Source organism: Stenella coeruleoalba (genome assembly GCF_951394435.1).
Source record: "Stenella coeruleoalba genome assembly, chromosome: 2".
Classification (NCBI taxonomy): Eukaryota; Metazoa; Chordata; class Mammalia; order Artiodactyla; family Delphinidae; genus Stenella; species Stenella coeruleoalba.
In genome coordinates this window covers 91,835,008-91,851,444 of record NC_137147.1, presented here as the reverse complement: position 1 = coordinate 91,851,444, position 16,437 = coordinate 91,835,008, and the positions used below count along the sequence as shown (strand labels likewise).

The following is a 16,437-nucleotide window of genomic DNA, read 5'->3' as shown; positions in this document are numbered from 1 at the left end:
AGGCTCAGTAGTTGTGGCTTTTAGGCTCCAGAGCGCAAGCTCAGAAGTTGTGCCACATGGGCTTAGCTGCTCTGCGGCACGTGGGATCCTCCCGGACCAGGGCTCCAAACTATGTCCCCTGCATTGGCAGGCAGATTCTCAAGCACTGTGCCACAAGGGAAGTCCCTTATTGAATTTTTAATTATTTTAATTTAAAAAAATATTTTTGAAATTATACAAGCTACATATATATAATTGTGTGTGACTATATAAACATATAGGGAGAGAGAGAGAGCACATATGTATACTTTTAAAAAATAATTTTCTGTATATTCATTGTCCTTTATGTGTAAATATCAGAGCTTGGACTCTGATATTTAAGTCTAGGTTATCTGACTTCAAAGCTCCCCATAGTCTTTCACTGGGCCATACTCCAAAGTACTGTACTGTATTGAATATAAGGTGACAGTGAAACAACCAAATGTAAGTGGCTGAGCTGTTTGAAAAACATGGGCTTGTTCAATAGTAAGGGATTAAGGTAAAACTTTGGATATAGGAATAAGTACTAAAGATGTATTAGTTGGAGCATGACATTTCTAAATAGCAAAAGGAAACAGGAGATATAATTATTCAACTAAGACTGATTCAACTAAGACTGTGTGTCTAGCATTATGCTTGTCAGAATAGCTAGATGATCTCATTGAATGGTTTTATATATAATCGACTTAAAGTATTTACATTTTTCTCAATTTTAAAGGCTATTTATATATTTATATGTTGTGAATTCTCATTTTTTTAAAGGTTCTCATGGAAAATTGGAACAATATAAGGAATTTCTAAGGAATTACCATAAGGAAAAGAAGATAATGGTATTGTATTTGTTTTCATCTTCCTTAAAAAATTATATTTTCACAGAAAATATAATCACTATAATTTCATAGATAAGTACTAGTAACATTAAAAAATTTCCTTTTAGTCTTTTATCATCTATCTATCCCTGTTTTTAAAATATTTGGACTCATATTTTTCTTTACACATACATTATGAGTGTTGGCATTTTCACATCACTACAAGTTATTTGAAGACTTATATTTCATCCTCTGGTTATTTAAAAATTTATAACATCTTAGGGATACACGTCCTATATCAGTCATTTTCCTTTAGGAAAAAAATAACAGTTATTTTTACTGCCTGTAGAATTACTTTGTTAATTTTTTTTAATCTCTTTGAGAGTTTGATTAGAATTATATTTTGAGTTACTTTGAGAAACTTAGTCCCTTTCAAAAATACATTCTAAAATTAAAGCTATAAAGACTTTAAGTGCTACCACTCATCCATCCACCTCCTTAAATGTTTTTTAAATTTCAAAATTACTTTTTATGTTTTTTCCTGATTATGACTAAGGTAGTCATTTTAGAAAATTAAAAGAGATAAGCACTAAAAAGGCAAGTATCTTAATTTTATCATTTATAAATAAATTACATATATCTCACTATTGTCATTTTCATTGTTCTTTAAAAATTTTTTAGAAAATTCAAATTAAACTATTTCTAATTCATTAAATGTTTTATGGAATTTTCATCATTAAATATCATTCTACATCATTTCAAAAATAAACTAATGTAATAGCCCTTTTGTTGGACGTTTAGGTTAGTTTTCATTATTCATTATTATTTACTAAGGTTCTGTGAACAGAGCTAAAAATTGTGCTTATGCATGAGTATTTTCTTAATATAAATTTCAGAAGAGGAACCACATGGGAAAAATGTGAAAAGCTAAGTGTTTTGATACATACTGCCAAAATGTTTTCTAGAAAGGTGGCACCAATTTGTATTTGTAACAATAGAGTCTGTGATTGATCCCTTACCCATCCCCTTGTCAATATTTAATATTGTATTTTTTAATGTTTGCAAATTGACAGGCATAAATGTTATCAGTTGCATACATTTCACTAATGAAGTTGATTTTTTAGTTTTTTATTAGGTTTTGTGTTTCTATTATTATGAATTGCCTATTTATGAACTTTGGGCATTTTTTAGCTGTTCTTCTATTTCTAAGAGCTGTTTATGCTTTAAAACTATTAACACTTCTCAGTAACATATGTTATACATACTTATATTACTTTCTTGGTTGCCTTTTAACCCAAAAGTATTTTTTCACTGTATAGAATTTTATATTTTCATGAGTCTGTAATTTTTTATTGAAATCCTATGCCTTTAGTACCATAATATTAAGAAAGCTTTCTTCGTTACAAGATCATACATATATTCACCTGTGTTCTCTTATATTGTTCTTACAGATTTATTTTTTTGTGTTTAATTCCAGTGTTTATTTTTATGCAAGGGAGTAAAGCATAAGGGTGTTATTTTAGGTCTATCAGTAGATTTGTGTGCTTTTTTAAAATTTATTTTTTTATTGAGGTAACATTGGTTTATAGCGTTATGTAAGTTTCATGTGTACAACATTATATTTCTAATTCTGTATACCCTACAGCATGCTCACCACCAAAATACAGGTTCTGCCTGTCACCACATGTTTGATCTCCTTTACTCATTTAGCCCTCCCCACTACCCCTTCCCCTCTGGTTACCACTACTCTATTCTCTTTATATGTGTTAGTTTTTTGTTTGGTTTGGTTTGTTCATTTTTTTGGTTTGTTTTTGCTTTTGTTTTTTGTTTTTATATTCCACATATAGTCACATAAAAACGTGTGATTTTCTTCATATAAGTTCTACACATTCCCTGTTAAATGTATTCCTAGGTATCTTAAATTTTTATTACTAATGTCCATGAGATTAGTTTTCCATTATGTAATTAAATGGGTTATTGTTGGTATATAGGAAATTATTATTGGTATAGGTATATTACTCAACAGTGTTACCAGTTTCTCATCTTGTCTGACTGACTCAGAAAGAATGATAGTACTTTGCTATTAGGTACAACTTTAAATGTTTAGATAACTTTTTTCAGATTAAAGAAATTTACTCCAAGTTTAATAAAGATATATGGATGTGGGTATAGATGTAGATTAAATATTAGATTTGAATATAGATATCGCTGTACACAAAAACTAAAAACATCTTTATGGTTTGAAATGGAGAGGAAAATAATCCACTGTGATGATAGCAAAAGCTATTTTAAGCCTTTCATGTGTGAATGTGGCAGATTACATTAACAGCTTTTCAGAAGTTGAACCATTCTTATATTAGGATATATTTTTAATGCATTACTGGATTTGGTTTGTTTTTTGGATTTTACATCTGTGTTTGATAAGTTATGATTATCTTTTTTGGTTTTGGTATAAAAATTATACAAACTTCAGAAAATTAGTTACTTAGCTTCATCTCTTTAGTCTATAGATAGTTTGTTGAATATAGGGATATCATTTGTTCTTGATGTTTGGCAAAGTTGCTTGTGAGCTTTTATTGATTTTATTTATATTTTGCAGAGGGAATAGGTAGGTTGGTAGAAAAGCTGTCTGGAAGTTAACAGGTCCATAAATACCAACTTGTGTAGATTGTCAAAACATATTCAGTGAAAAAAAGCAAGTTACCAAGTAATATGTACAGTTAATATCATTCCTTTAAATTTTAAAAACATACCAAAAGTCTATATATTCTTTCTATGTATATACACATATATGTAAATGTATTTTAATGGAATTGAAGGGGTGCAAACCAAACAAATGATAGTAACTATCTCAAGGAAGGGGAACACACGGTTTGAACTAGAGATCGTGGTAAAAAGGGATCTAATTTTATATTTTATTATATGTAAACTTCATATTTTATCTTAAATAGTCTTAAGCAAATACTAAAATAACAGTAGTCCATTCTAGGTCATGGGAACATGGGAACACTGGTAGTTACATTATTCATTGTGACTTCTGTATTAATTTTCAAAAGAATTTCAAAATTCTAATGAATTTTGACTTTCCAGGATCTATTGAAATGACCTTTAGATGAATTACACTAACAAAATTTTAATAATAATTTTTATTGAATATGTTTTTTGGCTGCGTTGGGTCTTCGTTGCTGCATGTGGGCTTTTCTCTAGTTGCGGCAAGCAGGGGCTACTCTTCATTGCAGTGCACAGGCTTCTCATTGCGGTGGCTTCTCTTGTTGTGGAGTGTGGGCTCTAGGCACGCGGGCTTCAGTAGTTGTGGCTTGTGGGCTCTAGAGCGCAGGCTTAGTAGTTGTGGCGCACGGGCTTAGTTGCTCCGTGGCATGTGGAATCTTCCCGGACCAGGGCTTGAACCTGTCACCTGCATTGGCAGGCAGATTCTTAACCACTGTGCCACCAGGGAAATCCAGGATTTTAACATGAATTATTTATATTTTTGTGGTATCTTTTCCAGGTTGTATGACCAAGAACTAGTTCTGTGTTACTATTAGTCTGTTCCTTGAAAGGTGTTTCTTTGCTTCCTGCAGAATAAAGCCAGGACTTTGAGATTAACATTAACATCTTTCTAAATCTGACGCCGTCTTTAACGACCAGTTATATCTGTACCTGTCAAGCACATAGCCTTCTTTCTTATAATTGATCTCACTTTCCTTCTCCTTTTTATCCCTTTGCACATTTTTTAAAAATGCCAATAATGTGATCCTCCTTCATTTAGCAATCTGTAATCATCCTTTCAAATTGGTTTCCTATGTCTTCTCTTAAATAATATATGTTATGTGTGTATGTGTATAAAATTTGCCTGTAAGCCTATGTATTTGGGGAGGAAATGGGTATATGGAAAATAATAAACAATATATTAACATGTCTAGATGATCAAAAACTAATTTATACAGAAGGCTTCTTATTCTCTGTGTAAAGTAGTGTGGTGGACACAAAGATGTTCCTCCCAGATTCCCCTTCAAGGAAGGACCCATTGCCCCAACTGCTAAGAGTGCTGTTAGGGGACACCCTTCAGCTGCAGCCCCTTCAGGGATTGCCTCTCACAGAGAGAACTTCCTCTCCCAAGTAAACGACCATCCAGGAGCCACTCACATACAATGACTAATCAAGTCGGAAACAGAAAGGCCTGGCAGTTTCAATCAGGTGCAGAACAACTACTATGGGTCCTTTCAGTTCAGAAGCTCTGCTTAGGGTCAGGGCTGTTAGACTTGCATCATAGCTGACTTCTCAATCTTCCCTTTCCTCTTGCCTTCCATAGATATTAATCGCAAAGTCACTCCCAATAAACATTCTGAACACTAAATTCCACCTCACAGTCTGTTTCCCAGTGGACCCAAACTGCAATAAGTAGTTTGTTTATATTTCTATCATAGCCCTTATCTCTTTGTGTTTTGTATACGTATCTGATTCCTCTCTTGCCCTCTGACTAACTTGAGGGCAAGGAATATCTTTGCATTCCCAGCATCTAATACAGCAACAGCATTCTAGGCCTCACTAAGAGATGCATACACACACACACACGTTAACTGAACAAAGTTACAAACTATAAAAATTCTTAAATTTAGAATTTTAAAGATTTTATTTTAAATGTTTTCCAGCTTTCAGATGACATGGAGACAAAGAAGGATATAGAGGTATTTACAATTTCTGTTTTATGAGATTATATATCAAAAGTATTATGTGGATCTAAAAGAATGTTTACAATAAGATAGATAAAGCTATAAATTTAGATAGGGGCCCCAGGAGAGAAAGTTGGAAACAAATACAGAAGCGTTCTTTTTCTGCCTAGTCCATTTCTTTATGTGTAGTGTAGCTAAAATTCTTGGTAATTTGACCTATGTCAAAATTAGTTCTGAAGTAATTGTTTTTACTTTTAGATTTGGCATATGAATATGTCAGTGCTCTTAATTTCATAGAAACAGATAATATGAAGATTTTTCTTAGGTGGGATAAATATATTTTACTTATTTTTAGTAAAAGTATGTAAAATAATTATGTTAATGAATGATAGTTAAATATCTGTCTTCTGTAGACATATGAGACTACTATACTGAAAAGAATGAAGTAATTCCTGTTCTGTGGTATTTCCCTCTTTCTAGGGTTGCAACTTCCCAGGATTCAGAACAAATGAGCTTACTCAACTACCCAGACATTTGAATGCTGAACAGATTTATCTTTTTATTTTAAAAGCCCATAACTTTGACGTATGTAAACGTTATTTTATTATTATTGTGTGATATATTTTGAGAATATGATTTAATAAATTAGACCTTAATTTAAAGCTATGACAGATTAGGTGTTAAGCAAGATTTAATTCTTTTGGGCATTAAGTCTGGCAGGAAAGACCAGTGACATTTTTTTTTTTTTTGCGGTATGCGGGCCTCTCACTGTTGTGGCCTCTCCCATTGCAGAGCACAGGCTCCGGACGCGCAGGCTTAGTGGCCATGGCTCACGAGCCCATGCCGCTCCGTGGCATGTGGGATCCTCCCGGACCGGGGCACGAACCCGTGTCCCCTGCATCAGCAGGCGGACTCTCAACCACTGCACCACCAGGGAAGCCCCAACCAGTGACATTTTTAACACCCTAATCTCCAGAAGAGAATATATTAGATTCTGTGTTACTGCCTCAGGAGTCTGAGGTTGCCAGTGTGCATTGGCTCGGCATGTGACTGTAACAGGTGTTTCACTCCCCCTCTTCCTGCTCTATAGCTCAGGATATGTTAGCCTGTTCATTTTGATCCCAAAATAATTTATGAGAGCCCTTCCCCACACCCTACCTTTTGAACCTCCAAGTGTCTGGGGAATTTTTAAGAAATATCCCTACAGAGTAGCCAATTGATGAAAAACTGCAGGCATAGGAAGGTAACTAGATCATTGGACACCGATTGCCAGGGATAGGACGAGGGCTGAGTGGTTACTGGTATTGATTTCCCACCCACTTAAATATTAAGTGGTCACCTAAAAAGGTTTCTGTTTCCTGGGGACTTGAACAGTGCTCCTTGTACCTCCAGGCAGATTCCTCTCAAGACAGTTCTCTAAGATGGACTTGGCCCCTAGTAGGCCCTCTTCCCATCCCTCACCCCCAGCCTCCTTGTGGCTCTTTCTTTTTCAACACAAAATCCCTGTTTTCTCTCCTGCTATAGTATTCTACAGTCCTTCAGAAGGAGTCTAATCAACCATTAAATTTGGATGAATCAGCTCCAGCCATTATTTTCTGCCCATTTTTCCCTCTCTTCAAGGTGAAAGAGAGTGTATCACTTTAGTGTTCCATCTTCAAGACACAGTATTCCAAGAAATAATCTGATTAACCTGACTTGGGTCTCCTGTTTGCCCCTCAGTTAGGGAACCACAGAGCACCTCAGTTGAAAACTCCACCTAAAATGATTCAGTAATGACACTCTCTCTTATTTTCCATGCTAATACAGATGCTTTTCAATTCTCCTTTATGTTTTATGGGATTTGGGTGAGAGGGAAGGCTTAGTTTGCCGTCTTGATCACCTGATACAATTTTTTTTTTTTTGCGAAAAACAATAGATGGTAATTGTTATGCCTGGATCATGAGCTTATTTGTGACTTTCTCTGACTATATTTTCCAAAGTTTCCTCAGGGAAAAGGTTTTATTGTAAAAAGAAATTAATACAAATTATTGTTAAAATCATCTTATAAATGTTCTAGACAGTATAATCTTTTAAACTCTCTCTTTTTAATTCTGTGTTCTAAAATGGGACTGTATTTTAACTATGGGTGCATGTACATCACAGTCACATAAACAAGGCACAGAAGTACAGCTGTGATAAACATTTCATATGGTTAACTTGGAGGACGCTGCCATTTTTGAAAGAAGTAGGAAAGTGAGGAGTGTAAGTAGGTATGGGTTTGGGGGAAGGGGTGCACAGGATATGACAAGCAGCTGGGTGTAGGATATTTTGAGTTTGTGTACCAGTGGTATATCTAGGTACAGATAACCAGTGTTTTATTTGTTAATACCCCTCCCTGATTTCAGTAAAGAATTTAAATTGGCTTGCTAGATCATGCACAATGCAATGGCATTGAGATAGATGATGACATTAAAGTGAAGAGAAAATAAGCTTAGGAAAATAATATCAGAGGGAAGGTTATTTCATAGAAATGCTTATTATAACATCTGAAACTTGGAAAAAGAAGGTTAAAGGGTTACTGTTACATGCTTGAAGGTGAGGGAATCCATGGAATTGACTGGATTCACGTAACCCCATCCAAATACATTCCTGAACATACAGTCATAGATTAAGTTTCTTGATAAAGTATAAATTATCCCCTTTACCACCCAGAACGGACCCTTGACTACAGATGATGCTCAGTAAAAATTTTATTGAATTGAGTGAAAAGCGGCCTATATTTTGAGAAAGCTGAGCCACAAAGATACAGATATACACAAACAGAAATCAAGAGATCATTAGAAGTAGTTTTATCCAACCTAGAATCTATATTAGGAGAATAAATTCCAAGTCAGATAATGTATAGGTTTTAAGGTATGTTTACATTTATTTGAATCAAAAAAGTATCACAAAAGGGTAGAGGGTGATGGAGGAAAGTACCATTTAACTTTTTAAGTCAGGTTTGGGGTTTTTTGGCTGATTTCTGTTTTTGGCTGTTTTGACTAAATATTGATATATTTTAAGGAATCTGGAATTTTCCTGAAAAAGAAAGTTAGTGATACTAAACATAACCAAAGCTTAGAATAGAAGCAATCATGCAGTTAGTTTACACTAAAAAGCATGTTTGCTTGAAATTTGCAAATAATTTCAACAAAAAATATTCAGATTTTCTCCTGTATTTTAATTTTCTACTTTTTTCTTTATGTACTTCTCATATGTTTTTGTAATTAAGAAGGGGGAAGGGTAAGCTGTGACAAAGTGAGAGAGTGGCATGGACATATATACACTACCAAATGTAAAATAGATAGCTAGTGGGAAGCAGCCGCATAGCACAGGGAGATCAGCTCGGTGGTTTGTGACCACCTAGAGGGGTGGGATAGGGAGGGAGGGAGACGCAAGAGGGAAGAGATATGGGAACATATGTATATGTATAACTGATTCACTTTGTTATAAAGCAGAAATTAACACACCATTCTAAAGCAATTATACCCCAATAAAGATGTTAAAAAAAAACGTGCTAAATAAGTTGAAGCTGTTACCAATGTATATACTATACTTAGTGGCCTATGAAGGAGAAGTGCTCCCACAGTATGCATGATAAATAATCTCCTTGGTGTAAACGTTTGCACGGTATCCTTTTTGTAGACTTGTACTTGAGGAACAGAAATTCATACCTATGGATTTCATTAAAAGAATTCTTGAACTCTACTGAGTCTGGCATTACAAACTTCTAGTGAATAAAATAAAATGACTATTGAAGGTACCTATTTAAACCAAGACTTATAGTCTCTAGTAGTCATGGTGAATTAACTTTATGTGCCAATTTTGATGAATTGCTTAGAGTGAACACTATCTTTAGGGTCTAGACTTATGATGGGGCCCATTGGGTTACAATCCCATGATTGCTGATACCTGTCTTCAGCATAAAAGGGAAATTGTTAACATGTGTCTTGGAGTTTTGCTATTCCTCTTCTAGCCTACACTGTCGTTTCAGTGACTACTAATCAAATGTGATTATTGAGAATGTGAAATATGCCTGGTGTGACTCAGCTGAATTTTTTTTTAATTGAAGTATGGTTGTTTTATAGTGTTGTGTTAGTTTCTGATGTATAGCAAAGTGATTCAGTTATACATACATATGTATATATGTTCTTTTTAAGGTTCTTTTCCATTATAGGTTATCACAGCGTATTGAATATAGTTCCCTATGCTATACAGTAGGACCTTGTTGTTTATCTATTCTACATATAGTAGAGTGTATCTGTTAATCCCAAACTCATAATTTATCCCTCTCCCCTACTTTCCCCTTTGGTAACCATAGTTTGTTTTCTATGTCTGTGATCAGCTGAATTTTTAAATTTTATTTATTTTAATTATATATAAATTTTAAAATTAATACTTGATTCAGTTATTGAACAACTTTCAATTATGGTTGAAACAAAATTACAACCATATAGTTTACAAAATCGAATTACAATCTAGTATTTATGATGAAAGTTTATGTTCAAATTGAGATGTGCTGTAAGTATAAAATATACACTATATTTCAAAGACCCAGTACCCAAAAGAATGTAAAATATTTCATTAATAATTTAATAACAATTAGGTATTAAAATATATTTTAAATACATTTGGTTAAACAAAATGTCACTAAAATTTCACCTTTTACTTTTTAAAAATGTCTATTAGAAAATATATATATGGCTCACATTAAATTTCTATTAAGCAGTCGTAGTTTATAACTATTAAATACACACTCTTTATAAAGCCTATTTACAGTAACATGTCTTATAATATTATTAATTTGATCTCCATGTGTCTTTTTTCCATAGGGAAAAATTTTTAAAATCTGGAAGACTCATTTCCTCTCAGAAGCCTCTGTTGCTCTTTTGCATGATTCCTTTTGGTGGTGGTTTCTCCATAAATTTAAGGTATAATGATATTTTTTAAACTTCTTTTTTTTAAAGTTGATTTGCAGCATAATTAATTTTTCAGTAGAGGTAGCACTGGTACAAAAAATGTTTTCCGATCCTGTCACAGAGCTTGTTTTTTTAGTATTCTGCACATGTTAGAAATCCTGTTTGAAATCTAGAGTTCTTTCAGAGAAGTTAAAACCTTAATATGGATTTCAAAGATCCAGAATCTTTATTAATCAGAAAAAGATTAGTGAAATCAAACACTGTAGTGAGTAATAAAGTTGTAGCTTTACTCTGTACTGTAACATGCTGATGAACGCGAAACAGAATATCCACTGCAAATCAGTGACATTGAGGGAGGTTTCACTTAGAAAACACTCTACAATGTCAGATGGGGTGAGGGTCCTCACTTGATTCAGAAAGATAAAAACTCTGCTTAGGATTAAAAAGGGAAAGACGTGGGTATCTGGGAAGCAATAAGAAAATGGAAATAAGCAGTACCCGAGTCTTACATTAGAGAATACGTGAACCTGGAAAAAGTGGTGAATACCAATGACTGCCATGTGGCCTCTGGATCTAGAAGGATGGAAAGTAGGATAACGCAGGGGATCGCAGTCTAAGCATTAAGAAGGTGTGTTACCCCATTAGGGGAGCCTGATAACAGGCTCAGTTCTTCACCTCCCCACCTCAAATTACCCAAAGAAAACTGCTAATGGATTCTTTCATACCATGAAGGAATGGGTGTTACTAATTTTACATACAAGCCATTTACATAGAGCTTCATGTTAAAATAATTAATGTAATTTTAGGTAAGATTATCTGTACTATGTTTCTATTATTGTTAGGAGTTGAATGAGGGATAGGAAGTGGTGTATCAGTTCTACAAAGGTAATTACATAGGGAAATTTTTGCAATCAGAGTTTTATTACCTTAAATTTCTTTCTCTGGATCTGAATCCCAAATTTATGTTTTTCCATGATAGAACATGAGAAGAAACATTACTTTCCCACTTAAATCTGTTAGGATTATGTATAGCAAGTTTTTGAAGGAAACATAATCTAGCAATGTTTCTAGTAACTTTGTCAAGCCATATAATATTTTGAAGAAACAGATTTGACCCGAAGATATTAATGGCCCACTACATATATAGGATTATCCTTAGAATAAACAAGGATTAGAAATCTTTTTATCTTTAAGCAAGCTATTCTCTAGAAACTACTGGCTTCCTAAAATTAAAATGCAGTTATTAAGTAATAATGTTTTTGACATCTTTATTGGAGTATAATTACTTTACAATGTTGTGTCAGTTACTGCAGTATAACAAAGTGAATCAGATATATGCATACATATATCCCTATATCCCCTCCCTCTTGTGTCTCCCTACCACCCTCCATATTCCACCCCTCTAGGTCATCACAGAGCCCTGAGCTGATCTCCCTGTGCTATGCAGCTGCTTCCCACTAGCTATCTGTTTTACATTTGGTAGTGTATATGTGTCGATGGTACTCTCTCACTTTGTCCCAGCTTACTCTTCCCCCTCTCCATGTCCTCAAGTCCATTCTCTACGTCTGTGTCTTTATTCCTTTCCTACCCCTAGGTTCATCGGAACCATTTTTTTTTTAGATTCCGTATATATGTGTTAGCATATGGTATTTGGTTTTCTGACTTACTTCACTCTGTATGACAGACTCTAGGTCCATCCACCTCACTACAAATAACTCAATTTTGTTTCTTTTTATGGCTGAGTAGTATCCCATTGTATATATGTGGCACATCTTCTTTATCCATTCATCTGTCGACGGACACTTAGGTTGCTTCCACGTCCAGGTTATAGTAAATAGTGCTGCAATGAACATTGTGGTACATGTCTCTTTTTGAATTATGGTTTTCTCAGGGTATATGCCCAGTAGTAGGATTGCTAGGTCGTATGGTAGTTCTAGTTTTAGTCTTTTAAGGAAGCTCCATACTGTTCTCCATAGTGGCTGTATCAATCTACATTCCCACCAACAGTGCAAGAAGGTTCCCTTTTCTCCACACCCTCTGCAACATTTATTGTTTGTAGATTTTTTGAAGAAGGCCATTCTGACCAGTGTGAGGTGATACCTCATTTTAGTTTTGATTTTCATTTCACTAATGATTAGTAATGGTGAGCATCCTTTCATGTGTTTGTTGGCAATCTGTATATCTTCTTTGGAGAAATGTCTATTTAGGTCTTCTGCCCATTTTTGGATTGGGTTGTTTGTTTTTTTGATATTGAGTTGTGTGAGCTGCTTGTATATTTTGGAGATTAATCCTTTGTCAGTTGCTTCATTTGCAAATATCTTCTCCCATTCTGAGGGTTGTCTTTTGGTCTTGTTTATGGTTTCCTTTGCTGTGCAAAAGCTTTGAAGTTTCATTAGGTCCCATCTGTTTATTTTTGTTTTTGTTTCCATTTCTCTAGGAGGTGGGTCAAAAAGGATTTTGCTGTGATATATGTCATAGAGTGTTCTGCCTATGTTTTCCTCTAAGAGTTTGATAGTGTCTGGCCTTAAATTTTGGTCTTTAATCCATTTTGAGTTTATTTTTTGTATGGCGTTAGGGAGTGTTCTGCTTTCATTCTTTAATATGTAGCTGTCCAGTTTTCCCAGCACCACTTATTGAAGAGGCTGTCTTTTCTCTATTGTATAATCCTGCCTCCTTTATCAAAGATAAGGTATGTGCAAGGGTTTATTTCTGGATTTTTATTTCTGGTTTATTTCTGGATTTTCTATCCTGTTCCATTGATCTGTATTTCTGTTTTTGTGCCAGTACCATACTGTCTTGATTTGTGCCAGTAGCTTTGTAGTATAGTCTGAAGTCAGAGGGCCTGATTCCTCCACTTCCATTTTTCTTTGACAAGATTGCTTTGGCTATTTGGGGTATTTTGTTTTTCCATACAAATTGTGAAATTTTTTTTTCTAATTCTGTGAAAAATGACACAGGTAGTTTGAAAGGGATTGCATTGAATCTGTAGATTGCTTTGGGTAGTATCGTTATTTTCACAATGTTGATTCTTCCAATCCAAGAACATGGTATATATCTCCATCTGTTTGTATTATCTTTAATTTCTTTCATCAGTGTCTTATAGTTTTCTGGATACAGGTCTTTTGTCTCCTTTGCTAGGTTTATTACTAGGCATTTTATTCTTTTTGTTGCAGTGGTAAATGGGAGTGTTTCCTTAATTTCTCTTTCAGATTTTTTATCATTAGTGTGTAGGAATGCAAGAGATTTCTGTGCATTAATTTTGTATCCAGCTACTCTACCAAATTCATTGATTAGCTCTAGTAGTTTTGTGGTAGCATCTTTAGGATACTCTATTTATAGTATCATGTCATCTGCAAACAGTGACAGTTTTACTTCTTCTTTTACTATTTGGATTCCTTTTATTTCTTTTTCTTCTCTGATTGGCTAAAACTTCCAAAACTATGTTGAATAATAGTGGTGAGAATGGGAAACCTTGTCTTGTTCCTGATATTAGAGGACATGGTTTCAGTTTTTTCACTGTTGAGAATGATGTTGGCTGTGGGTTTGTCATATATGTCCTTTATTATGTTGAGGTAGGTTCCCTCTGTGCCTACTTTGTGGGTGGTTTTTTTTTGTATTAGAAATGGGTGTTGAATTTTGTTGAAAGCTCTTTCTTCATCTGTTGAGATGATCATATGGTTTTTATCCTTCAATTTGTTAATATGGTGTATCACACTCATTGTTTTGCCTATATTGAAGAATCCTTGCATTCCTGGGATAAACCCTGCTTGATCATGGTGTATGATCCTTTTAATGTGCTTTTGGATTCGGTTTCCTAGTATTTTGTTGAGGATTTTTGCATCAGTGTTCATCAGTGATATTGGCCTGTAGTCTTCTTTTTTTGTGATATCTTTGTCTGGTTTTGGTATCAGGGTGATGGTGGCCTCATAGAATGAGTTTGGGAGTGTTCCTCCCTCTGCTATATTTTGGAAGAGTTTGAGAAGGGATAGGTGTTAGCTCTTCTCTAAACGTTTGCTAGAATTCCCCTGTGAAACCATCTGGTCCTTGTCTTTTTGTTGGAAGATTTTTAATCACAGTTTCAATTTCAGTGCTTGTGATTGGTCCGTTTATGTATTCTGTTTCTTCCTGGTTCAGTCTCAGAAGGTTCTACTTTTCTAAGAATTTGTCCATTTCTTCCAGGTTGTCCATTTTGTTGGCATATATTTGTTTGTAGTAATCTCTCATGATCCTTTGTATTTCCGCAGTGTCAGTTGTTACTTCTCCTTTTTCATTTCTAATTCTGTTGATTTGAGTCTTCTCCCTTTTTTCTTGATGAGTCTGGCTAATGGTTTATCAATTTTGTTTATCTTCTCAAAGAACCAGCTTTTAGTTTTATTGATCTTTGCTGTTGTTTCCTTCATTTCTTTTTCATTTATTTCTGATCTGATCTTTATGATTTCTTTCCTTCTGCTAACTTTGCGGGGTTTTTTGTTCTTTCTCTATTGTTTTAGGTGTAAGGTTAAGTTGTTTATTAGAGATGTTTCTTGTTTCTTGAGGTAGGATTGTATTTCTATAAACTTCCCTCTTAGAACTGCTTTTGCTGCATCCAATAGGTTTTGGATTGTCATGTTTTCATTGTCATTTGTTTCTAGGTATTTTTTGGTTTCCTGTTTGATTTCTTCAGTGATCTCTTGGTTATTTAGTAGCACATTGTTTATCCTCCATGTGTTTGTATTTTTTACAGATTTTTTACTGTAATTGATATCTAGTATCATGGCGTTGTGGTCGGAAAAGATACTTGATACGATTTCAATTTTCTTGAATTTACCAAGGCTTGATTTGTGACCCAAGATATGATCTATCCTGGAAAGTGTTCTATGAGCACTTGAGAATAAAGTGTATTCTGTTGTTTTTGGATGGAATGTCCTATAAATATCAATTAAGTCTGTCTTGTCTAACGTGTCATTTAAAGTTTGTGTTTCCTTATTTATTTTTATTTTGGATGATCTGTCCATTGGCGAAAGTGGGCTGTTTAAGTCCCCTACTATGATTGTGTTACTATTTCCTCTTTTATGGCTGTTAGCATTTGCCTTATGTATTGAGGTGCTCCTATGTTGGGTGCATAAATGTTTACAATTGTTATGTCTTCTTTGTGGATCGATCCCTTGATCATTATGTAGTGTGTTTCTTTGTCTCTTGTAATAGTCTTTATTTTAAAGTCTATCTTGTCTGATATGAGAATTTCTACTCCAGCTTTCTTTTTATTTCCATTTGCATGGAATATCTTTTTCTATCCCCTCATTTTCAGTCTGTATGTGTCCCTAGGTCTGAAGTGGGTCTCCTGTAGACAGCAAATATAGAGGTCTTGTTTTTGTATCCATTCAGCCAGTCTATGTCTTTTGGTTGGTAGTTATGGTTGGTAGTTATCTACATTTAAGGTAGTTATTGATATGTGTGTTCCTATTACCAATTGTTTTGGGTTTGTTATTGTAGGTCTTTTCCTTCTCTTGTGTTTCCTGCCTAGAGAAGTTCCTTTAGCATTTGTTGTAAAGCTGGTTTGGTGGTGCTGAATTCTCTTAACTTTTGCTTGTCTGTAAATGTTTTAATTTCTCTGTCAAATCTGAATGAGATCTTTACTGGGTAGAGTAATCTTGGTTGTAGGTTTTTCCCTTTCATCCCTTTAAATATGTCCTGCCACTCCCTTCTGGCTTGCAGAATTTCTGATGAAAGATCACCTGTTAACCTTGTGTAGATTCCCTTTTATGTTATTAGTTGTTTTTCCCGTGCTGCTTTTAATAATTTTTCTTTGTATTTGATTTTTGATAGTTTGATTAACATGTCCTGGCATGTTTTTCCTTGGATTTATCCTGTATGGGACTCTCTGCGCCTCCTGTACTTGATTGAGTAATTCCTTTCCCATGTTAGGGAAGTTTTCAAATATAATCTCTTGAAATATTTTCTCAGACCCTTTCTTTTCTCTGCTTCTTCTGGAACCCCTATAATTTGAATGTTGGTGCATTT

General features: G+C 34.4%; 1 protein-coding gene across 3 annotated transcripts in view; it reads left to right on the top strand.

The window, feature by feature from the left end:
* Window positions 1-16,437, top strand: part of FAM227B (family with sequence similarity 227 member B) — a 279,841-nt gene that overhangs the window by 31,166 nt on the left and 232,238 nt on the right. For all 3 annotated transcript variants that reach the window (XM_079914520.1, XM_079914518.1, XM_079914519.1), the window contains exons 4-7: window positions 781-848; window positions 5,480-5,515; window positions 5,981-6,085; window positions 10,351-10,449. In XM_079914520.1, coding sequence (XP_079770646.1) covers window positions 781-848; window positions 5,480-5,515; window positions 5,981-6,085; window positions 10,351-10,449 — 308 coding nt within the window. The remainder of the gene's footprint in view (window positions 1-780; window positions 849-5,479; window positions 5,516-5,980; window positions 6,086-10,350; window positions 10,450-16,437) is intronic.